The 23,480-nt window shown below is 40.0% G+C and overlaps 3 protein-coding genes across 5 annotated transcripts; 1 reads left to right on the top strand and 2 right to left on the bottom strand.

Annotated features, from left to right (window-relative positions):
- Positions 1-5,249: 5,249 nt before the first annotated feature.
- On the bottom strand, positions 5,250-9,691 carry LOC131623561 (uncharacterized). The gene is made up of 2 exons (XM_058894572.1): positions 8,613-9,691; positions 5,250-5,799 (listed from the first exon to the last, which is right to left on the bottom strand). The coding sequence occupies exons 1-2, from the start codon at positions 9,689-9,691 to the stop codon at positions 5,250-5,252; spliced, it is 1,629 nt and encodes a 542-aa protein (XP_058750555.1).
- Positions 9,692-11,404: 1,713 nt separating this feature from the next.
- LOC131623508 (putative pentatricopeptide repeat-containing protein At3g18840) lies at positions 11,405-14,586 on the top strand. Its single transcript, XM_058894518.1, has one exon. The coding sequence runs from the start codon at positions 11,509-11,511 to the stop codon at positions 13,540-13,542; it is 2,034 nt and encodes a 677-aa protein (XP_058750501.1). The 5' UTR covers positions 11,405-11,508; the 3' UTR covers positions 13,543-14,586.
- A 195-nt stretch (positions 14,587-14,781) lies between these two features.
- On the bottom strand, positions 14,782-18,632 carry LOC131623506 (uncharacterized). 3 transcript variants are annotated; one of them, XM_058894515.1, is made up of 11 exons: positions 18,494-18,632; positions 17,855-17,927; positions 17,655-17,738; positions 17,378-17,491; positions 16,804-17,268; positions 16,295-16,704; positions 16,114-16,213; positions 15,954-16,013; positions 15,791-15,877; positions 15,576-15,704; positions 14,782-15,484 (listed from the first exon to the last, which is right to left on the bottom strand). In XM_058894515.1, exons 2-11 carry the CDS (start codon positions 17,918-17,920, stop codon positions 15,179-15,181), a joined length of 1,821 nt encoding a protein of 606 aa, XP_058750498.1. In that variant the 5' UTR covers positions 17,921-17,927; positions 18,494-18,632; the 3' UTR covers positions 14,782-15,178. The 3 variants fall into 3 exon arrangements, with proteins under 3 accessions (XP_058750498.1, XP_058750500.1, XP_058750499.1); XM_058894517.1 differs by lacking the exon at positions 18,494-18,632 and adding an exon at positions 18,054-18,197; XM_058894516.1 differs by lacking the exon at positions 18,494-18,632 and having other exon boundaries at positions 17,855-18,040.
- Between the last annotated feature and the right edge of the window lie 4,848 nt (positions 18,633-23,480).

Genomic DNA, 23,480 nt, shown 5'->3' with positions numbered 1-23,480 from the left:
CGTAAGATTAGAACAAAGACTAGGGTTTGAAAAAGAAAAACAGATGCAGCGAAAAAAATATACAACAAAATAGAGAAGCGGAGAAAAGAATGAAGTTGAAGCGGGCTATTTAAAAGATTTGAAAATAATTTAAATCATTTTGCATTAAATGAGAAATGACATTAGGAGAGATAACATGGTAAATGAAATGATTAAATACAGTTACCTAGGTCGGCGTCTTTTCAACTGCACGCTTCGTACTGACCGTAGAGACACGTGTTCATCATCAGATAATGGATGACAGGTGTGAAATATTCAATAGGCTTTACGCCTTCTGATTCCAATCACTGCTTCTGAATTGATCAGGTTTCTCTTCTGGAAACACTCCTTCTAAAGTGTGCTGATATAAATCTGAATGATCTTCTGATCCATCACTTCTGATATACACAGCTTCCGGAGATTCACTTCTTTGTTCTGCAGCTTCTGATAAGACAAAACTGTATCTGCAGAAATTCTTAAGCTGCTTTGTTTCATCAGAAACAAGTTTATCATCAAACCAGATATTTATTGATTCGTCCACAATCAATGTTTCAATATTGTGTATTCTGTAGCATTTAGAGCATTCAGAATAATCAAGAACGAAACATCAATGCTTTAGAAACAAACAAAACAGATGGTTCCAAGACTAATAAACTTTCTTTTCTGATCTCCTACGAACATAGTTTCTTCAACAGATTTAAGTACCAGAACTTGGAAGACAGTCCTTCTTCCCTTCAAGTGTTGAGACCAACTTGAGTCCAGGTGACATGTCATGTTGACTTTTATCTTCTTTGTCGCCAAGAGAATCTGCAAAAGAAATAGTCTTTTTCTTTGGTACCCACATCTTCTTGGGTCCTTTCTTGTTAGATTTTCTCAAGTTCTGATTGAACTTGGGTTTAACATTGTAAGCAATAGGAGGAACAACATGATAATTTTTAATGTGAGTTTCATGATATTTCCTAGGTTGTGTCACATGCTTTTTGGTGTGTGTTATGTGAAAACTTTGAGCATGTGAAGTGTGCCTAATATCATGGGAGTGGCCATACTTGAACTGATCATACAATGGCTTGTATGTGAATTTCATTTCATCAACAGGTTCAAGTTTGTATGGGGTTTCACCCTCAAAACCAATGCCGACTCTTTTGTTTCCAGACACAGCATATATCATAGAAGCTAGCTGACTTCTGCCAATACTTTTAGATAAGAACTTCCTGAAACTTAAATCATATTCTTTCAGAATATGGTTTAGACTAGGAGTGGATTTTTCTGAATCAGAAGGAGATCCAACATTATTGGATAATTTTAAAAGTTTTTCTTTTAATTCAGAATTTTCCAACTCAAGCTTCTTTGTTTCAAATTCAAATAGCTTTTTCAGCTTTTTGTATTTGAGGCTAATCTGAGACTTGAATTCCAGAAGTTCTGTTAGACCGGAAACTAACTCATCTCTAGTAAGTTCAGAAAATACCTCTTCAGAATCTGATTCTGATGTAGATTCTGATCCGTCATCTTCTGTCGCCATCAGCGCACAGTTAGCCTGCTCATCTTCAGAGTCTGAATCATTTTCTGACTCATCCCAGGTTGCCATAAGACCTTTCTTCTTATGAAACTTCTTCTTGGGATTTTCCTTCTGAAGATTTGGACATTAATTCTTGAAGTGTCCAGGCTCATTGCATTCATAGCACATGACCTTCTTCTTGTCAAATCTTCTGTCATCAGAAGATTCTCCACGTTCAAATTTCTTTGAACTTCTGACGCCTCTGAACTTCCTTTTCTTGTTCTTCCAGAGTTGATTTAGCCTTCTGGAGATCAAGGACAGTTCATCTTCTTCTTCAGATTCTGATTCTTCAGGATCTTCTTCTCTAGCCTGAAAAGCGTTAGTGCATTTCTTGATATTGGATTTTAATGCAATAGACTTACCTTTCTTTTGAGGCTCATTTGCGTCCAGCTCTATTTCATGACTTCTCAAGGCACTGATGAGCTCTTCCAGAGAAACTTCATTCAGATTCTTTGCAATCTTGAATGCGGTCACCATAGGACCCCATCTTCTGGGTAAGCTTCTGATGATCTTCTTTACGTGATCAGCCTTGGTGTATCCCTTGTCAAGAACTCTCAATCAAGCAGTAAGAGTTTGAAATCTTGAAAACATCTTTTCAATGTCTTCATCATCCTCCATCTTGAAGGCTTCATACTTCTGGATTAAAGCGAGAGCTTTAGTCTCCTTGACTTGAGCATTTCCTTCATGAGTCATTTTCAAGGACTCATATATGTCATAGGCCGTTTCCCTGTTAGATATCTTCTCATACTCAGCATGAGAGATAGCATTCAGCAAAACAGTTCTGCATTTATGATGATTCCTGAAAAGCTTCTTCTGATCATCATTCATTTCTTGCCTTGTCAGCTTTACGCCACTGGCATTTACCGGATGTTTGTAACCATCCATCAGAAGATCCCATAGATCACCATCTAGACCAAGAAAGTAACTTTCCAGTTTATCTTTCCAGTATTCAAAGTTTTCACCATCAAATACCGGCGGTCTAGTATAACCATTGTTACCGTTGTGTTGCTCAGCAGAGCCAGATGTAGATGCAGGTGTAGACTTTCCAGTTTCATCAGCCATCTTTTACTGAAGCGTTTTTCTCTTCCTGAATCTTTTCTAAACACGGTTAAGTGCTTGCACCTTAGAACCGGCGCTCTGATACCAATTGAAGGATAGAAAAACACTTAGAAAGGGGGGGTTTGAATAAGTGTAGCTTTAAAAACTTGACAGATAAAAATAAATCGCACAGTTATTTTTATCCTGGTTCGTTGTTAACTAAACTATTCCAGTCCACCCCCGCAGAGATGATTTACCTCAACTGAGGATTTAATCCACTAATCGCACGGATTACAATGGTTCTCCACTTAGTCAGCAACTAAGTCTTCCAGAGTCTTCTGATCACACACTGATCACTCCAGGAACAACTGCTTAGATACCCTCTAAGACTTTCTAGAGTATTCTGATCCACACGATCACTCTAGTTACAACCTGCTTAGATAACCTCTAAGACTTCCTAGAGTATTCTGATCCACACGATCACTCTAGTTCCTTACAACTTAATGTAATCAATTCTAAGAGTATTACAATTGCTTCTTAAAAGCTATAATCACAAACTGTGATATTTCTCTTAACGTTTAAGCTTAATCTCACTAATATATTACAACAGCAATGTAGTGAGCTTTGATGAAGATGAAGATTCTGAGCTTTGAGTAGAACAGAGTTTCAGCAAGTTAATAGGAGATGTTTTGTTCAGAATCGTTAACCTTGCTTCTCATCAGAACTTCATATTTATAGGCGTTGGAGAAGATGACCGTTGAGTGCATTTAATGCTTTGCGTGTTTCGTACAGCATCGCATTTAATGTTATACGCTTTTGTCAACTACCTCGAGCCTTGTTCACGCTGTGTCTACTGACGTTGCCTATAATAGCTTTTAACGTTCCTTTTGTCAGTCAGCGTAGCTTGCCACTTGTACTTCCTTCTGATCTTATGTTTGTGAATACAACGTTTGAATATCATCAGAGTCAAACAGCTTGGTGCAAAGCATCTTCTGATCTTCTGACCTTGAAGTACTTCTGAGCGTGATACCATCAGAACTTCAGTGCTTCTGATCTCATGTTCTTCTGATGCTTCCATAGACCCATGTTCTGATTCTGCTTCGACCATCTTCTGATGTCTTGCCAGACCATGTTCTGATGTTGCATGCTGAACCCTTTGAGACAAAGCTTCTGAGCGCTGAATTATGCGTACTCTTTATATATTTCCTGAAAAGGAAATTGCATTGGATTAGAGTACCATATTATCTTAAGCAAAATTCATATTATTGTTATCATCAAAACTAAGATAATTGATCAGAACAAATCTTGTTCTAACATAGTGCTATGGCGTAAGGCTATCTGTCGTTTCAGTTTCGCTTCTCGGAGGGAGGATCCTGTTCGGATTTCCTCGACCATGTCGAGCTCTTCTCTCATAGCTTCGTCATTGAGTTCCTCCTCGAGAGGTGACTCAGTTCGACGAGATGGTTCTCGGATCTCCACGGGGATCACGGTTTCGATGCCATAGGTTAACCTGAACGGCGTTTCGCCTGTGGTCGAGTGTGGGGTCGTCCTGTACGCCCAGAGGACGCTGTGTAACTCTTCGACCCAAGCCTTTTTCGCCTCGCCCAACCTTCTCTTTAGTCCATGGAGAATGACCCGGTTGGCGGCTTCAGCTTGTCCGTTCGTTTGAGGGTGTTCGACTGAAGTGAAGTGCTGTTTCGTCCCGAGTTTGGTTACGAACTCTTGGAATTTTTTGTCCGTGAACTGGGTGCCGTTATCGGTTATGATCGCCTGTGGCACCCCAAACCGAGCGAGTATGTTCCGCTTATAAAAGCGGAGTACGTTTTGGGACGTGATTTTGGCGAGCGCTTCGGCTTCTATCCATTTCGTGAAGTAATCCACAGCGACCACTAGGTATTTATTTTGGTAAGACCCGACCGGGAAAGGTCCGAGGAGGTCCATTCCCCATGTGGAGAAAGGCCAACGCGAGGAGAGAGATTTGAGCTCATTCGGGGGCGCCAGGTGCATGTCGGCGTGTCGCTGACATTTATCGCATTTCTGGACGTATTCTTTGGCATCTTGCTGCATGGTCGGCCAATAGTAGCCGGCTCTGAGGGCTTTCCTCGCCAGTGATCGTCCGCCGAGGTGTTGACCATTGATTCCTTCGTGAAGCTCTTGGAGTACCTCAAGTGCTTGCGAAGCATCGACGCATTTGAGGAGAGGGATGGAGAAGCCTCGTCGGTACAGTTTGTTTTCGATGATAGTATACGAACAGGCTCGTCTTTTAATCGCTGAAGCTTCCTTTGCCTCAGCGGGAAGTTCGTCTTTCGTGAGGAAGTTATATACTGGGGTCATCCAGCAATGGTCGTCCCCGATAGCGAATATTTGTAGAGCCCGCGCGTTTTCGCCTATGCTTGGCCTGGGTAGGATTTCTTGGATGACCGACTTGTTTCCTCCTTTCTTTCTCGTGCTCGCAAGTTTGGATAATATGTCGGCGCGCGAGTTGTGTTCTCGGGGGATATGCTCGACTTCTGCTTTGATGAATTTTTTCATTTTATCCTTGACGAGCATGAGGTACTCGGCGAGTACGTCGTTTTTGGCTTGGTAATCGCCGCTGATGTGGGATGCGACGAGTTGGGAGTCTGTGTAGATCTTGACCTCACGTGCGCCCACATCCTCGGCAAGTCTCAGGCCTGCAAGGAGGGCTTCGTATTCGGCCTGGTTGTTCGACGTGTTGAAAGATAGGACTAAAGATACTTCGATGATGAGTCCTTCGTCGTTTTCTAAGATAATTCCTGCCCCGCTTCCCGAATTGCTTGAGGCGCCATCTACGTAAATGGTCCATTTGTTCCTGGTCGGATCCGGGGAGTCGGCCATCGAGGTCATCTCTGCCACGAAGTCTGCCAAGGCCTGAGCTTTTAATGCCTTCCTGTTTTCGTACTGTATGTCGAACTCCGATAGCTCGAGGGACCACCTCAGCATTCTGCCGGCCATATCTGGTCATCTGAGGAGCTGCTTGATGGGTTGATCTGTTCGGACGAAGATGGTGTGGGCGAGGAAATAGTACCGCAGCCTTCTGGCCGCTATCACTAGGGCCATGGCGACTTTCTCGATCTGTTGGTATCGCACCTCGGGCCCTTGCAGGGCTTTGCTGGTGAAATATACGGGCTTTTGCCCGTTTTCGTTTTCTCGGATCAGAGCCGCGCTGACTGCCTCGTTTGAAACGGCTAAGTACAGATATAGAGGCTCGTTGTTATCGGGTCGAGAAAGGACGGGCGGTTTGGAGAGCACTTGTTTGAGGTGTGAAAGTGCTCGTTCGCATTCCTCGGACCATTCAAAGGTCGCTTCTTTTCGTAGCAGTTTAAAGAAAGGGAGGGCGTGTTGGGCGGATTTCGCGACGAAACGCGATAGTGCGGTGAGCATCCCGTTCAAGACTTGGATGAATTTTTTATTGTTAGGAGAGGGTAGTTCAGAGAATGCTCGGCATTTATCCGGGTTGGCTTCTATTCCTCGTTCGGTCAAATAGAAACCGAGGAATTTGCCTGCTCGGACGCTGAAGGTGCACTTCTCCGGGTTGAAGCGCATCTTGCAGGATCTGGCCCGCTCGAACACCCGCTCGAGATGGGAGGTGTGGTTGGCGTCCTCTCGAGATTTGACGATCATGTCGTCCATATATACCTCGAGGGTGTCGCCGATCTCTCATCGGAACACTTTGTTCATCATCCGTTGATACGTGGACCCGGTGTTTTTGAGGCCGAAGGGCATTACGTTGTAGTAATAGTTGCCCGACTCTGTCATAAACGCTGTGCACTGCTTGTCGCTCCTCGCCATGGGGATCTGGTTGTAACCTGAATAAGCATCCATAAAAGACAATAGTTTATAGCCGACCGAGTTGTCGACCAGTCTATCAATGTTAGGTAAAGGATAGGCGTCTTTTGGACATGCCCGGTTAAAATCGGTATAATCAACACACATTCTCCATTTTCCATTAGATTTCTTAACAAGTACAACGTTTGAGAGCCAAGTTGAATATTTGGCCTCGGAAATAAAATTTGCCTCTAGGAGGTCTTTTACAGCTTTCTCGGCAGCCTCCGCTTTCTCGGGAGACTGCCGACGCCTACGTTGAACTACGGCCTTCGCGGCTGGATTGATGGAGAGGTGGTGGCAGGCGACCTCGGGGTCGAGTCCGGGCATTTCTGCGGCGCTCCAGGCGAACAAGTCTGCATTGGCTCGAAGGCAGGCCATGAGCTGCTTCCTTGGTAGATCTGGGATGCCCTTGCCGATCTTTACCGCTTTGTCGGGGTTGTCGCCCAAGGGGACCAGCTCGAAATCTCCGTCGGGGATAGGTCAGACGGGATGAGTTGCCTTTGATTGCGTTTCTTCCCCGATCTTCAGTTCTTCCTCTGTAAATCGTGCATCAAGGTCGACTGAGCTGACGTTGGTTGTCTGATGCTGGTCTTCTCGAGGATGTTTGTCTTCGGCTCTTGGCTTTTTGTTGGAGTTGGTCGGAGGGGCGATCAGTTCTAGTCCCTTGACGGAGGCGTCAAAGATTCTCCTAGCAGCTTCGATATCGGCGTTGATGGTGGCCACTCGTCCTGTCCTCGTGTAAAACTTCATCTTTAGGTGGACAGTGGAGGGCACGGCGGTTAGCTCGGCTAGAGTAGGGCGCCTGATAATGCAATTGTACAGGGTTTTGCAGTCGATCACCAAGAATATGGTTTTGACTTGCCTGGAGGCTTCCCCTTCTCCGAAGGTGACAATCAGCTCGACGTAACCCCATGGTTTGGTGGTAGCTCCGTTGAAACCTTGGAGGTCCGAACCCACATAGGGAGTGAGATGTGAGTCGTCCAGCTGGAGTGTCTGGAAGAGGTGGGAGTACATGATGTCGACCGAGCTGCCTTCGTCGACCAAGACCCGTCGGACGTCGAAATTCGCCATTCTAGCTCGGACGAGCAGGGGGATTGTGGCGTTTGGAGCTCCGCCGGGCAGTCCTTCCAGGTAGAAAGTGATTGGTTCTGACTTTTCCCGGAACTTCCGCAGCGTAGGGCCGAGGTCCGCGTTGGCGCTGAGCAACTCATCGAACTTTCTCTTGACTGAACTGATGGTGAGGGAGCCTGGATCCCCGCCGTTGGAAACGACCATGGTGAATGGGAAATTTTCCCATTTGCTGAGTGCGGTGAGGAACCCGGCTGATGGCATGAAATCCTCTGGGCGAGTGACGGACAATGCTACTTGTAGGGGCCTGTTGTCCGGTGAATTCCCTTCGTCAGAGTTTCTGTGGTCGTCCCTTCGGGAAGGTTCCCCTTTCTTTGTGTATCTCGAAAGGCGACCCTCCTTGATCAGTGTTTCAATGGCATCTTTGAGATGGATGCATTCCTCGGTCAGATGGCCGTGACTTTTATGGTATTTGCAATACTTTGATTTGTCGGTTCCCGACCTTGCGGGGTTCGACTTTGGGGGCCTGATGTTTGATTTCTTGAAGTCGGTGTTTTGGCATTCGGCCAGGATCCTCTCCCGCGAGGTGTTCAGAGGGGTGTAGTCATTGAAGCGACCAGATGGTCCTCGACGCTCTTTGATGTCGAGAGATCTGTCATCTTTCCTTTTTTCATGCCCTCTCTTCGAGCTTGGGTGCTCATAGTTTGAACTGCGAGCGGCGTCACTGCCTCGTGAGGCTTTGATGGAAGCAGCCTCTCCTTCCTCGAACGCGATGAAAGCTTGAGCTTTGCGGAGGAGGGCGTTCATGGAGTGGACCTTTTCAATCTTGATGGCCTTCTTGAAGTCACTGCCGGGGAGAAGTCCTCGTTCTAAGAGGTATCTCTTCATGTAGTCTTCTGTTTGTACTTGGACGGCCTCCTTGTTGAAACTGTCGAGGTAATCCCGAAGAGGTTCATTGGGCCCTTGTATCACGGCCTCGAGATTGGCCTCTGATTTCGATTGTCGTCGGGAGGCTGTGGAATGGCTCAAGAAGAGTTCCTTGAGGTCGGTCCAGGAGTGGATGGAGTTGGGCCGAAGGTTTCTGTACCAAGTCATTGCTCCCTTCCTGAGAGTGGTCGGGAAGATGCGGCACTTGATAGAGCCCTTGACGACGTGGTAGTCCATGACCGCTTCGATGCTCCGAATATGGTCGTCGGGGTCGGTGGTTCCATCATTTTGGTCCAACGCCGGGAGTTTTTCCATCCCTCGAGGGAGGCGGGCTCTTCGGATGTTCTCGGACAAAGGGCTGCGGAAGTCCTCTTCGTCGCTCGGTCTTGGTGAAGTTGAATGTCTGCCTCGCCGGGGTCTTCCCTGGTCATTGTTGGGGCTGACGCGATTATCCCGAGGAGAGGAACACTCGCGGGGTTTCAGCACCGCCTTGGAGGGACCCCGATGACCCTGCTCGGGGGAGAGGCTTCTTGCTTCAGTGGCCTCTAGTCTCTGATTCTTCCTGCTCTTTCTTGGTGGAGAGCGGGAATATGATCTCCGGCGGCGGTGTCTTCTAGGTGGCGAGCGTGAAGAAGATGGGGAACGCCGACGGTGTCTCCTTGGAGGTGAGTGTGAGGAGGAATAGGAGCGCGACCGGTAATGTCTCCGCGGAGGGGAGCGGTACCGTCGCTTCCTTTCCAGCTCGTGGATACGGTCGTCCTGAAGTCGGAGGAGGCTGTTCGTCTTTTGCAGTTCTTTGAGCAGGCGGACAGTGATGGGGTCAGTATCCTCGGGGATGTTGAGCGGTTCCTCCTCTTCTACGTGACGGGCTCTCTGCCTGTCGGAGGTGTGGGTGAATGAGGAAGCAGCGTGCCCGTCTCTGGCATCGGTCTCATTCTCATTCTGGGGGTGTTCAGGCCCATTGTGGGTTCGGGCCTGCTCGTCTTCCCCGTTCTGAACGTGTCCCTCAGGAGGGTTTTGTTCGACATTCTGAACCTGTTGGAGGCCCTGCAGCTGCTGGATGTTCTGGACCCGCTGCCTCCTAGGTTGCGAGGTCTCATGTCTCGGCCTTCTCTGTCCGGCAAGAGCATGTTGTGGTTCCTCTTGCCGACGACGATTCGTCACCTCGCGGGTGGAATCTTCGATCAGATGTTCCAGGAGGAAGGGATCGGAGCTTGGGATGTTGTTATTGTTAGCCATGACGATCGTGAAAGGTTATGCTTTGATCTTTGTTAAAGAAGGGGAAGCAAGTTTCCCACAGACGGCGCCACTGATCGTACCTGATCAGAAGAATCGTCAAGGCCGCAGAATCTGGCTTGGAGAGCAAGATGGGGGGGGTACCTGCAAGGTTCTGCGATGCTTAAGTCAGTAGCTATCAGAGAATGAGGGTTGAGAGTGAATAGAATAGAATACCTGACCCTCTGGTGAGAGAGGGTATTTATAGCCCCCAGCGCTGGGCCAAGGTTTCCTAATTGGGCCAAATCTAATTGGAGGCCCACGTGCTAGGAAACTGCCAGAACGTCCTTGTGCTAGGGCTGAGTCAGCAGGTGACCCACGTTCTAGATGATCATAGCGTAGGGTTCGGAGGTGGTTGACCGAATCGCCCGCTGCGTGACGCGTGGTCTTCGCGCGTGGATAACTCCTTGACGGTTATCCAGTAAATGGGCCCAATAAATTGGGCCTGCTCGGCTAGTGAGAGGAGCTGGGCCTGCTCGGCCCCGGCCAGAACACCTATATTTCGTATTTATTACGTGCAAGGAAAAAAAATTAATGAAGAATATAAAATTAGAAAAATAAAATTAAAATAAGTTATTAAATTAGAAAATTAATTTTAAATAAATTATTTAACTCTTAATTATTTAAATTTAATTTCAATTGATAATTGTTATTAATATATAATTACAAAAATAAAAACATAAAAGAAAATAATAATATGAAATAAAAGTGGTGGGGTAGGGTGTTGAATTTTATTAAACAAAATCATTGTAGTAAGTAAAAATTGAATGAGTGTTGAATTATTAGATGGAAGAGAGAGATGATAATGTAGAGTGTAAAAAGTGAAAAAGTAGGTTGTTGAATTTAGAAACCATTGTTGATAGTCTAACATTCATTAATTCATCTTTAATAAAATAGACACACCCGCCATGGGAGGATTTAACTTGTCACCCCTATTTTATACCTGCCACCCCTTTAAATAGGGCATTTTTACCAAATTATTCCTGTAAAATATATGATTTTTTGAAATTTTTGGTAGCGTACCGGAGATTTTGTTGATTTTACCAATTTTACCGTGCTTGATGCTACATACTGGAAAATTAAAATTTTCGGTATCGGATTTTTCAAATTTACGGTATGTGGAGAAGTTAAAATTGATATCGGAAATTTGAAATTTTCGGTACATGAAAAATTAAAACCTCCATATTACCAGAAATTTGGTGACCAATATTACCAATCCACTGCATCCTCCTATGCACATTTCTATATTACCGGAAATTTGGTCACCAGTATTACCAATTCACTACATCCTCCTATGCAAATCACCAATATTACCGAAAATTTGAAATTTCCGGTATATGAAAAATACCGGAAATTTGAAATTTCCGATAATATTGGGACTTAATTTTTTAAATTGCACTGGAAATTTTGAAAATTCCGGTAAATGGATATCAGAATTTTGTAAAAAAATAAATAATTTTGGTATTGACAAAAACAATTACCGAAAATTTACTATGCAGTACCGAAAATTTATTTTTTTGATGATTTTGACAACAATAATATTTTTAGAAAAAAAAATAAATTTTTTGAATAAATAGTGTCAGAGATATTTTAGAAATAACATACAATAGGGATGACAAGTATAAAAAAAGATGGCAAATTAATTTCTTCCGCCATTGCCAATTTAACCGAGGAAAAAAAATTGGTCATAAAAATATAATTGCGGGATTGAAATTGAAGTGTTTACCTTAATTTAAAATTTAGAACAAGTCTATAACATTAATTTTTCAAAAGCAATAGCAATGAGGTCTCGAGTAGTGAGAGATGCAGTTGTGTACCGTGACCATGTTCAAGCAATCAAATCTGGTTTTGCATCAACTGTTTTCACTTGTAATCAATTGATTCACCTTTATAACAAACATGGTTTCTTGCAAGATGCCCACAAACTGTTCGATGAAATGCCCCACCGAAATGTCTACTCTTGGAACGCCCTTATTATGGCTTACATAAAAGCACACAACTTGACACAAGCACGAGCCATTTTCGATTCAGCCTCTCATAAAGATTTGGTTTCATATAATTCCATGTTGTCAGCTTATGTTGGTGCTGACGGACACGAGACCGAGGCACTTGATTTGTTTAATAGAATGCAATCTGCGCGTGACACAATTGGGATTGACGAGTTCACTCTCACAACCATGCTTAACCTTGCTTCCAAGCTACATGTAGTGTGTTATGGGAAGCAGATGCATTCTCATATGGTGAAAACTGCAAATGATTTAAGCAAGTTTGCGTCGAGTTCTCTCATTAACATGTACTCTAAATGTGGTTTGTTTCTTGAAGCGTGCAATGTGCTTAGTGGTTGTGATGGGGTGGTGGACTTGGTTTCAAAGAATGCAATGGTTGCTGCTTGTTGTAGGGAAGGAAAGATGGACATGGCTTTGAATGTGTTTTGGAAAACTTCTGAGGTTAATGATACTGTGTCATGGAATACATTGATTGCAGGATATGCCCAGAATGGCTATATGGATAAAGCACTTGACTTGTTTGTTGAGATGACTGAAAGACATATTAGATATGATGAGCATACTTTAGCTAGTGTATTAAGCGCCTGCTCTGGCCTAAAATATTTGAAACTTGGCAAGTGCATCCATGCGTGGGTGTTGAAAAATGACTTCAGTACAAATCAATTCATTAGCAGCGGTGTTGTAGACTTATACTGTAAGTGTGGGAATATTAGGTATGCGGAGTCAGTGTATGAAAGAATTGGTATTAAAAGCCAATTTGAAGTTGCTTCGTTGATTGTAGGCTATTCCTCTCAAGGCAACATGGCAAAAGCCCAAAGGCTTTTTGATACTCTATCGGAAAGAAATTATGTTGTTTGGACAGCTCTATGTTCCGGCTATGCCAAATCACAACAATGCGAGGAAGTCTTCAAACTTTTCAGAGAGTTTATAACTACCGAAGCACTAATTCCTGACTCAATGATCATCGTCATCGTGCTCTGTGCCTGTGCAACACAAGCCGCCCTTTGTTTGGGAAAGCAGATTCATACTTACATCTTGAGAACGGGACTTAATATGGATAAAAAAATGCTGAGTGCCATGGTTGATATGTACTCCAAATGTGGTAATATCATGTACGCCAAGAAAAGCTTCCAACTAATGACCGATAAGGATAGAGATGCAATCTTATATAATGTAATGATAGCTGGTTATGCTCATCATGGTTTTGAAAATAAAGCTATTCAACTATTTCGGGACATGTTGAAGAAAAGTGTCAAGCCAGATGCAGTCACTTTTGTAGCGCTTCTATCTGCTTGTCGGCACCGTGGACTAGTAGAACAAGGAGAGACTTTGTTTATTTCTATGCAAGAAGATTACAATGTATTGCCCGAGATATACCACTATGCATGTATGGTTGATATGTATGGAAGGGCGAATCAACTAGAGAAGGCAGTAGAATTCATAAGGAAGATTCCCGTACAGATAGATGCAACAATTTGGGGAGCATTTCTTAATGCTTGTCAGATAAATAATAATACATCCCTTGTCAACCTGGCAGAAGAGAAACTGTTAAAAGTTGAGTCTCATAATGGGTCTCGGTATGTGCAATTGGCCAATGTCTATGCTACTGAGGGAAAGTGGGATGAGATGGGAAGAATAAGGAAGAAAATGAGAGTGAAGGAGGCAAAAAAGGTTGCTGGTTGCAGTTGGATATATGTAGAAAATGGTATTCATGCGTTTACTTCTGGTGATAAATCTCATGCAAAAGCAGATGCAATATATTCAACTTTGTTGTGTCTGAATAGGGATAGAGCTGAAGCAATTTCATGAAATTTGGGGGTAATGTTGTGAAAACATATTGTGATACTCATTTAGCCAATGATGCTAAACATTTTTAAATCAAAAAGTATTTTACCATGTGGGAATCATAAGATCACCATTCGATGCAACATGCTTATGGATACCATTGTAGCCGAAATTGAATATGTTGTCCATCTGCGCTTTGGTACTACTATGAAAATGCGCTTTGGTACTACTATGAAAATGATTGGATGGCTACACCTTTTCATGAACTCTCAATGGGAAAAGGAGTAAGAAAGTTTTGAGAAGCTGAGACTCCTATATCGTTAAGCCAACCTAAACATAGACTCTTCATAGATATCCAATTTATGGTCCATTGCGTCTCTGGAATTGTAGGAATGAATATTGTTGTAGATAGATATCTTGGCAAATGGTGTAAACAAGCTGACACAGAACATTAAGTTGACAATATGAGTTATACTTTCGCTATCAGGAGGCATGCAAACTTTTATGGAGACACATATAGAAAAGCTGCCTTATTCCTTTCAAAGTGAAGGTCTGTTAAATAATAAGTTCTTTGGCACTGATTCAATTCAGAAAAGGCTTCAGTCTATATGATCCATAATGTCTCGTATTTGGTGACTTATGGAACATGAAGGACTGAGACTAACACTCAGTAATTAGAAATTTATGAAAGTTTTGTGGTGTATCCACCTTTAAGCAAGTTGGTGCTATGTGAGTGATTTTGAACATGCAAGTGGAAACATAAGAGCTTGCTCCGATTGTTATTGGTGGGTTTGTTTACAAGCACGTTGAGGATCCAGGAGATAGTCAGCTCCTTCATTCTTGTTGTTGGTTGATTTTATCATTTTGTTGTTCCTGTTGATTTGCTCTTCTGCTGTTCATTTGGCCTTCTGCTGCTTGTAAGAGTCTTACAGTAAGACATTCTGCAGGCATAAAGTTTCAGATACCACCCATAATGTCAAGCCAGGAATTCTTCATCTATACATGTTTTTGAAGGGCTTGTAAAAAATACATGTTTCTGGATATATTTTGATACGTTTTATTGTTTTATTTGTCAGTAGTTAATAATTTAGTACTTTATACTTGCTTCTTTATTTTAATCTTAGATAGAATTGTACTGATTCCTTATCCAAAAAAAAAAACATGGTTCTAACTAGATTGTTAAAATTTGTAGGAGAAAGAGAAGTTTGAGAAATTCTAGGAGTATCTGCTTATTTTTCTTTCCTTTCCACGATTCTCCGTTATTATCTTGTCATGATGTATGACCAAAAACTTCTTAGTATTTTCACTAAGCAGACACGCAGTAAAACAGTGTTTAGGATTGATCAATTGGCCAAAGCAAATATTGAGGCAAAGAATATACATCCATAAAGTGACAACCAATTTAGCAACAGTAAAATACTTAAACCCAAGCTCCCAAAGTTCAGTAACAATAATGAAGTCCAGGCTAGGCTCCCAAAACTTCAAGATTGTTGCTTTCGATCCGCTGTAACATCACACTCTGCTCCATGCCCTCGCCTGAAATGTTGCCATTCCGTGTAAAGTATTTTCACTCATACACGGAAGACATTTATTATTTACTAGTTAAGCGTTGAGCCAGACGAATTTCCTTCTTGCATATTACACCTATGCTTAAGGCAAGTCATTCCCAAGCTAATTCCTTTGAAAGCAGGTAATGAAAAGTGAAGTCATGAGAGGTTACTTCGGTTCCTTTCCAGCTTGTTTTTGATTGAAACTCTTGGGTGCTCTTCCTTTGAGACTCGGGTAGATATCGTTTAACCATCTCCACCAAATCAGATACTCCTAGACCTGCACTTTTTGCAAAGGAATCAACTATCTTTGGGAGAATTATTTTATGTTCCTTGGTTATAGCGACGTTGGATTGAATATATTCTTCTTTTGCAGATTGTAGCTCCTCCAAGACTCTCTTGGACGTGTACAAACGTACCTGAGAAGAGGGAAACAACAAAATTTAAGTTTATACATGTCCTTCTACAAACACAAATTCACAAATAATAACAGAAGGACCAGAAGTTTACCGCAGGATCGGAGTGGCTTCCTGTGCTAAGAGCAAATAATACTGAAGGTTCTGGACGATGTATAGCATATCCTTTTCTTACATCTCTGACTTTTAGTTTTGTCTTTGAAGGAAACCACAGCCGCAGCCACTAGAAGAAAAAAAAAACACAAGTGCATTAAGAAAGGTGTTAGAGCAACATGATTTGATATACAAGTTTCCGGAATTCGTAGTTACTTGTCCTGGACGTGGTAATCTGCACCCCAGAATTAAGTTCTGTATCATTTCCACACTTACGGTATGACCCCCAATGTCATACGCAGCCTGAAATATCCACTAGCTTGTTTCAGTAAAAATTCATTCATGTTAACTCTTTGAGTTTTATAAGCGATCAACTTACTTTCAGTACCGTAGACATTCTCTTGACATTGTTGGCTGAAATTCCATAAACTAATAAGGCCTGTGGAGAATAATAGACAACAAGATGGTCGGAACAGTTAGCTGATTTTTGAAAAATGAATTGCCCGAGAAAAAGCAGGATAGAGATTTAGGAATTTTACATGCATTACTAAGGCATTGTGCACATTAATCCAAAATGCTAGCTTTTCTTCGTGTTTCAGATTTCTCGGATTAATTTCTTCAAGCCTAGAAACAAGTGACCTGAAAAAGCGTAGGATATGAAGATGTTTGATCTCTTGTTAATTTAAATTAAACATGGTTTAAAAGGGTAAGATGGCTTACCTGAATCTGCGTAGCATGTACTCAACTTCTTTTAATTTCTGACTATCTGTGCATAACTTCTGAATCTTTATCATTGAACAATAAGGTCCACTAAATTTTTTTGACCCTTTGACATGGAAAGAGTTACTGGAGTTTAAACTGAATAACGAATGGTTTTTCCATTGTGATCCCCGCTTACTTCCCTGGATCTTTGCAGATACCTCCTCATAAACGGATGATGAGAACGAAATAGGGTATGACGCGTTTTTATGGCAAAGAAAAGGGGACTCTGAAAGTTCACAAAATATTGCTGATATGCATTTGATCATCTCCTCAGAAATCCAATTTGGTGTCTCTGGAAGATTATCAATGAAGCTATTCCCGAGGTGTTCTGCGAGGCTAGTTGAGTTGGATTTAGCACACCGAGCTTGCTGGTGAAATAATATTTAGAGGCTAGATATTAGAGGTCTGTAAAATGAAATATAAAGATGTAATATAACAAGTTCTCTTTTGTTTTTAAATAGACTTACCTCTAGCATCGATAACGGTAGAGAATGGTAAGAGTCTGCAGCTATGGTCTTAATGTTCTCAGGAGAAACATCAATTGAGCAAACTGTTTGTTGAGATAACGCAGAGTAGCACCGATGAATACCAGAGTCTAAAACACCTAAATTACTTGTAGAAACGATATCAGTTGAGTGTCGAACTGAAATTTCTTTGTCAGAGAAAGCGCCGCTGACAGGTATTACAGATGTTCGTTTGTTAATGTGTGAAGCTAATTCCGATCTTCTTTGTTTGTCAGAAATAGCATCGTTTCCGTTTACTGCAGAAGTATCTTTGTTAATGTATGAAGCTAAATCCAATCTTGTTTCTTTGGTTGATAGAGATGAAATGTGTTCGTCAAATCGTTTCCGATACAAAGAGAGCAGATATTGTTCCAAATACCTGACTTCTAACTCTAATATCCCAATTTCCTTAATAAGTTCCTTTGCAGCCTAAAATGTAGAGACGAATATAAATGATAGTTAAAAGCAAGAACCAGTAAAATCTTTTAAAAAAAGAGAAAAATTGCAATTCCATGTATGTAACTGTTTAAGATGAAACCTTAGGTATTGAATTTTCTACTGTAGTATCCTGTGAAAATGGTCGATAACATGTTTTCTCGAATGCACGCCGCGTCACAAGTTGTTGATGTAATCCTTTTTGAAGCTGTAGGATCTTCAGAGATACGAAAAACACATGTAAGTTATGCATAACAAAGACAGCCCTACACCATGGCTGACTGTTTTTGTTCAAGAAAATTTTCCTCGAGAAAGAATTTATAGTCATAAGTTTACAAGTAGCTGGATAATAATCAGACAAAAACAATCAAATTATTTACCTCTTGAGTCAAAGAACTTTGAAGATCCATGTTGTTGTACTGCCTCTTCTTGGATTCAATGCTTTTCTTTAGATCCCTCAGTTCCTTTTTATAAAACAAACAGAAAGAAAGAAGAAAAAAAACAAGAGTTAAACTTCTGTATAATATATATCATAACAGACACAAAAATATGCAGCAAGAAGAGAAAAACAGCGTAATACCGCTTTAGGCTGATAAGAAGATTCTCTGATGTTCAAAAGTTCATCTTCCATTACTCTCCATTTCATTGGATCACTGCCAAACAGTTTAAAAAAATGTCAAAAAAAGATAGTTCAGATATAAAACATTATTAAACTTAACATTAAAGCTAAAACCAGTGATTATTAAAGTACTGAGATGTATTAGTAAGAAACTGTTAACTGTTAATCTCTTGTTATGGCTCATATTGTAAGAATTCTAGATATATCTTAAAAAACTATTATTTGTTTTAGAAAGAACACAAGTTGATGAAACGAGAATAAGACACAAATACTTGAAATAAAAAAACAAAAATGCTCAATTATAGCATACGAATTCGGTTCTGTCAAAAAACCCTTGTCGGAAGCTTGTGACTAGAAATAGAAAAATATTTGGCATATATATAATTATCTTGCATTGCTTGAAACCAGATTGGTGCCACATTGTTCCATGCATGTTAAAGACAGAATTGCTTAAAATAATGTCCATGAAAAAACCAAAAACTACATTAAATGCTACAGAAAAAAGGACAAAGTTATTGACAGTGACAATGTGAAAATATAAGATGGATCCAAAATGCATTAAGTAGTAGCAATCTGTGTTTAGGAACAGGAGAATCCCACCTCTGATGGAGGGAGACTTTTCAGACAGAGAAGTTTTGTGGATGAAAAAGATGATATATGAGAGCTCAGTTGTATCAAGTTCAAACTCAGTAAGTGTTATTTTCAACCATAATGGTAACAGGAAAACATGAGAGTATATTTGTGTTGTTGTACTATAGTGCTGCTGTTGACAATCTAATGAAGTTAATGAAACTTTTTGGGTTTGACTAGTCTCATAAAACTAACTTACCCCTTTTCAGGCCTTTGGTAAAGTTAGGCTTTTTTGGTATTTCATTAACACAATCTGCTTTATATAGGTGTAAAATAATTTCCAGTGATAATATATATACCAATAAAATATTTATTTTTATATATAAAAATTTTAATTATTAAAGAAAATGTTTCATGCACACCCATTTTATTTATCCACCTATCTTATCTCCATCCAATACAAAATAAAAATTGTTCCATTGGAATTAGAAATATAGTTGATAGTGGAGTGTGATAGGACTCAGACACTGTGGAGCGTGTTTTTGGTATTAAGGAACAAGATGAACTTGAAAAGTTAATACTCTAACTTTCAAGTTAATGAATGAATGAGAAGTAATCTGAATGTAAGAATAAGTAACATAAAAGAATCTTGGTTCGTGAAAAACTTTATATATGGAAGGCGTTTATACCACTCCAGATCATTTGGCACGGAATGCAGAGGACCATTCGATTAAATTTAACGGCAATCAATCATTTTAAAATAAAGATTGGATTTTGACCTCTTGACTGTTGGACCACTCAACCATCAGCGGCAATCCAAAGTATTACTTTTCGATTGAGTCTTCTTGTAATTGAATCTTTCTGCTTTTGGACCTTTGACTCGTCTAGAACAAAATAAAATAACTAGTGACTCTAAAATCTTAAAGTTACGTAGATAGTTGTTAAATGAATTTTTATTGAAAATAAAAGATGTACATGTATAAAAGCAATCAATTATCAAATGGTGTTTATAATAAGGGAAAGAAATACTAGTATACTTTAAAGTAGAAAATTTCTTTGGCCACCTCCCTATGGGGGTCACTCCCAGCGAAAATACCAAAATACCCCTGCTTCGGAAATGAACTTCCGAAGCGCTTTTTCTTTTTGAAAAAATTGACTTATTTCGGAAGTGCATCTTCGAAATAATGTTTTCGGAAATGAACTTCCGAAATACTGCGATTTCTGCAGATTTATCAAAACACTCCCCCTCCCCCAATCATTTACCCTAAATCAAAACAAAAAGTGGCAAAGGCGAAAATTTGTGCAAACAGAATTCCAAAGCTGCATCAAGGCTCCAATCACACTGCTAAACAACATTCAAAAGCCCTAAATCCTAACACTTTGTAAGTTTTGAAATTTTTAGATCTAGTTTTGTGATGCATGTTATTTAGGGTTTTAATTGCATAAATGATATATGGTTAGGTTGTTAGTAGTATTTAGGTTGTTTAGAAGCATTTTGATTTGGTTTGAAGTTTGGTTTAGGGGTCTGCCATGGAAGTTGCAGAAAAGTGCATCGCAGGGGTGTTTCGGAAGTTCATTTCCGAAAACACCTCCCTCCCAGTTTTCGGAAATGAACTTCCGAATTGTATCAGAAGTTCAAATTTTTTTGTTTTTTATTTTGTCTCGCATATTAATCGATTTCAACTGTTTACAGGAACATGTCAGGCAACCAACAAGCACGCAGGACTGCGTCTTCTAAAGAGGGCGCTAAGGGAAGAAAGGGTTCTTCAAAGAAGGAGGTGAAGGAGGTGAAGGAGGTGAAGGAGAAGAAGAAGCTTTTGACTGGTTCTGCTTCTCGTCCCCTGCGAGTACATGGCTCGGACGCGCAGGCTCAGCCTTCAGGCGTGATCAACGCTGATGGTTCTGATACTGAGTGGGATGAAGATTGGTATAATTATCTTCATTCGGAGGAGTTCGCTCGTCGAGAAGAATAACGTGTTTTTATTTTGTTTGATGTGTATTTCGTAACGCTCGTCGGGCAGAATAACATGTTTTTGTTTTGTTTGACGTGTTTTGTTTTGTTTTGTTCGGATTTCAGATTGTATCGCACAATGTTTTTGTATTGGATTTATCATGTTAATAAAAATACGTACTACTATAAGTAACAAATGACGGAGGAGGTGTAACCGGGGCCGGAACATATGACGGAGGAGGTGGATGTCCGGAGGAAGAAGAACCGGAGGTACGTCCACCGCGAGACAAAGGAGCCAATCATTGTAAGCTATAGTTTATCATTATCATCTGGGGACGTCATTTCTAAAAAATCAAGATTAAAAATAATAAGATTTTTTTCCCAATTTTTTGTAATGACGTCCCCTGATGATAATGATAAATTATAGCTTACATTGATTGGCTCCTTTGTCTCGCGGTGGACGTACCTCCGGTTCTTCTTCCTCCGGACATCCACCTCCTCCGTCATATGTTCCGGCCCCGGTTACACCTCCTCCGTCATTTGTTACTTACAGTAGTACACCTTTTGAAATTTGGAAGCCTTTTTTTCTCCCCACCACTCTCTCATCCCCACCTACCCGTGTTCAACAATATGTAACTTTAATTTTATGTAATATTATCGTTGTACTCTTCACCCGATTAAATAAAGCGAATGGTTGTTGTTTTTCATTTTATTCTGTCCAGACATATTTTCGGAGGTTCATTTCCGAATTCTCCAAGGGGGGTGCGTCCGGAGATGAACTTCCGAAACACCACATTTTCTGAAAATGTAATTTTATTTCGGAGATGCATCTCCGAAACCAATATTTTATATTAAAAAAAACACGTTTTCGGAAGTTCATTTCCGAAAACACCTTTTTTTCAAAAAAAAGTACCGTTTCGGAAATGAACTTCCGAAACAAGGGGTAATGTTGTAAATTCACCAGGGGTGGGCAAGAAGGTTAGGAGGTGGGTGAAGAAAAAACCTTAAAGTAAAGGTTGGGAATTAGAAAAGAAGAAAAAGACAAGTACCATGAAGGCTGACTGAGATTCATATTTATGGCAGATTATGCAATCAACAATCATCCATGCATGTTTAAAGGCATACAAATTTTAAAGACTTTATGTGAGTGGATGTATTTTTTTGCATTGCATTAAAAGAAGCAAAACCAGCTAGGTTTTTCTATTTTATCTTTTTTGTAACAATTTTCAAAAGTTGAGACATTCACCTTTTGCATGGAACAAAGTGACAAAAATAGAGAGTGGTGATTAATAGTTTATTGGAGAATGAACCTTCATAATGCATTAAAGTTTCATTCACTCGTGCATGACCAAATTCCTAGGTAATATATTTCATAAATCATTTGCTATTTGAAATTAATTATTAATAGTCTAAAATATGGTTTTGACAAGTTTAATTATCTTAAAAGAAGGTGGAACTTTTAGCTAATAAAGCTTATGTTTCAATTATCAGAATTTAGTCTAAAGTCAGTAAACATGTCGTGCAAAGAAATATAATTATAATATGTATAAACAATAATAAAAAGACATCCATAATTATTAGCTATGTAAACTAATGTTAAAGTAAGATACTATTTGTATTGTTTATTAGTTATTACCATGTTTTTAATAGAATATTAATTAGTACTTTATCTTATATTTTTAAATATTAGCTTAGGATATATACTAATACTAATAAAATTAATATTTTTTTTATAAAATTATTATTATTTATTTAATTTTTAATAATTTTAATTATTAATGATTTAATTTCATATATTTAAAAATAAAGAAGAAGAGTTTGTTAGAAAATTAGTGAGTTGTAGGTCTTCATCATGCTCTAATCACATCAACTGAATTCTTTGTACAATTTTTTATTATGAGTAGAGGTGCTAAAATGAACTAGACAATATGTTTTAACTTTTTTAAATAAATGCTATCAGAATATTTGCTTGATTTGTTGAAACAAATGCTATTAGAATATAATAATTTTTTGGATCATTGTTATGAGGTCACGAAGATATTGTGTCGAATGAGTTTAGACTATGTTAATTTACATGCATGCCCTAATGATTGCATATTATACAGGAAAGAGTACGGAAATTTGGATCAATATTCAGAATATAGTGAGTCACGCTATAAGTTGAAGAACAACAATGGTCATGACAATGACAATGTTAGTAAGAAGCGTCATCCTGCTAAAGTGTTATGGTACTTGCCAATAATTTCAAGATTCAAGAGACTGTTTGCTAATGCGAATGACGCATAGAATATTAGATGACATGTAGATGAAAGAAAATATGATGGAAATATTCGCCATGTACCCGATTCTTTGCAATGGAAAAAAATTGATTCATTGTTTATGGATTTTGGCCTTGAGCCAAGAAACCTTAGGCTTGGGCTTGCCACAAATAGATTGAACCCTTTTGGTAATATGAGTATTAACCATTCTTCGTGGCATGTTCTTCTCATGATTTACAACTTATCTCCTTTGTTGAGCACGAAGCGCATGTATATGATGTTAAGTATGATGACTTTTGGACTAAGACAACCTAGAAACGACATAGATGTTTATCTAAGTCCATTAATTGAGGATTTAAAACTTTTGTGGATAAAGGTGTTGACGTTGATGATGCATATTCTGGTGAAAAGCTTAAGATGCGTGCAATGTAATTTGTATAATCAATGACTTTAATGCTCATGGTGATTTGGCTGAATATAGTGTCAAATGACATAAAGTGTGTCCTATATGTGAATCTAATACCTATTTTCACTAGCTTGAGTTTAGAAAAAATACCATTTATCCCGGGCATCAAAAATTTATAAAATTCAATCATCCTTATCGTAGATTGCAAAAGGCTTTTAATGGGGAGCAGGAGTTTGAAATCGCTCATAAACCTTTAACTAGCGATGAAGTTTATCAACAACAAGAACACCTTGATGTTGTCTTTGGAAAGAATAAAGACAGCCCCGTTGAGAGAAATATTTAGAAAAGAGATTAGTGTTCTTTGATATTCCATATAAATCTTGCCTCGATGTAAGACATTGT

The sequence above is a fragment of the Vicia villosa genome, unplaced genomic scaffold (genome assembly GCF_029867415.1).
Source record: "Vicia villosa cultivar HV-30 ecotype Madison, WI unplaced genomic scaffold, Vvil1.0 ctg.000073F_1_1, whole genome shotgun sequence".
NCBI lineage: Eukaryota > Viridiplantae > Streptophyta > Magnoliopsida > Fabales > Fabaceae > Vicia > Vicia villosa.
Note: the sequence above shows the minus strand (reverse complement) of the source record. Positions and strands in the feature narration are given on the sequence as shown.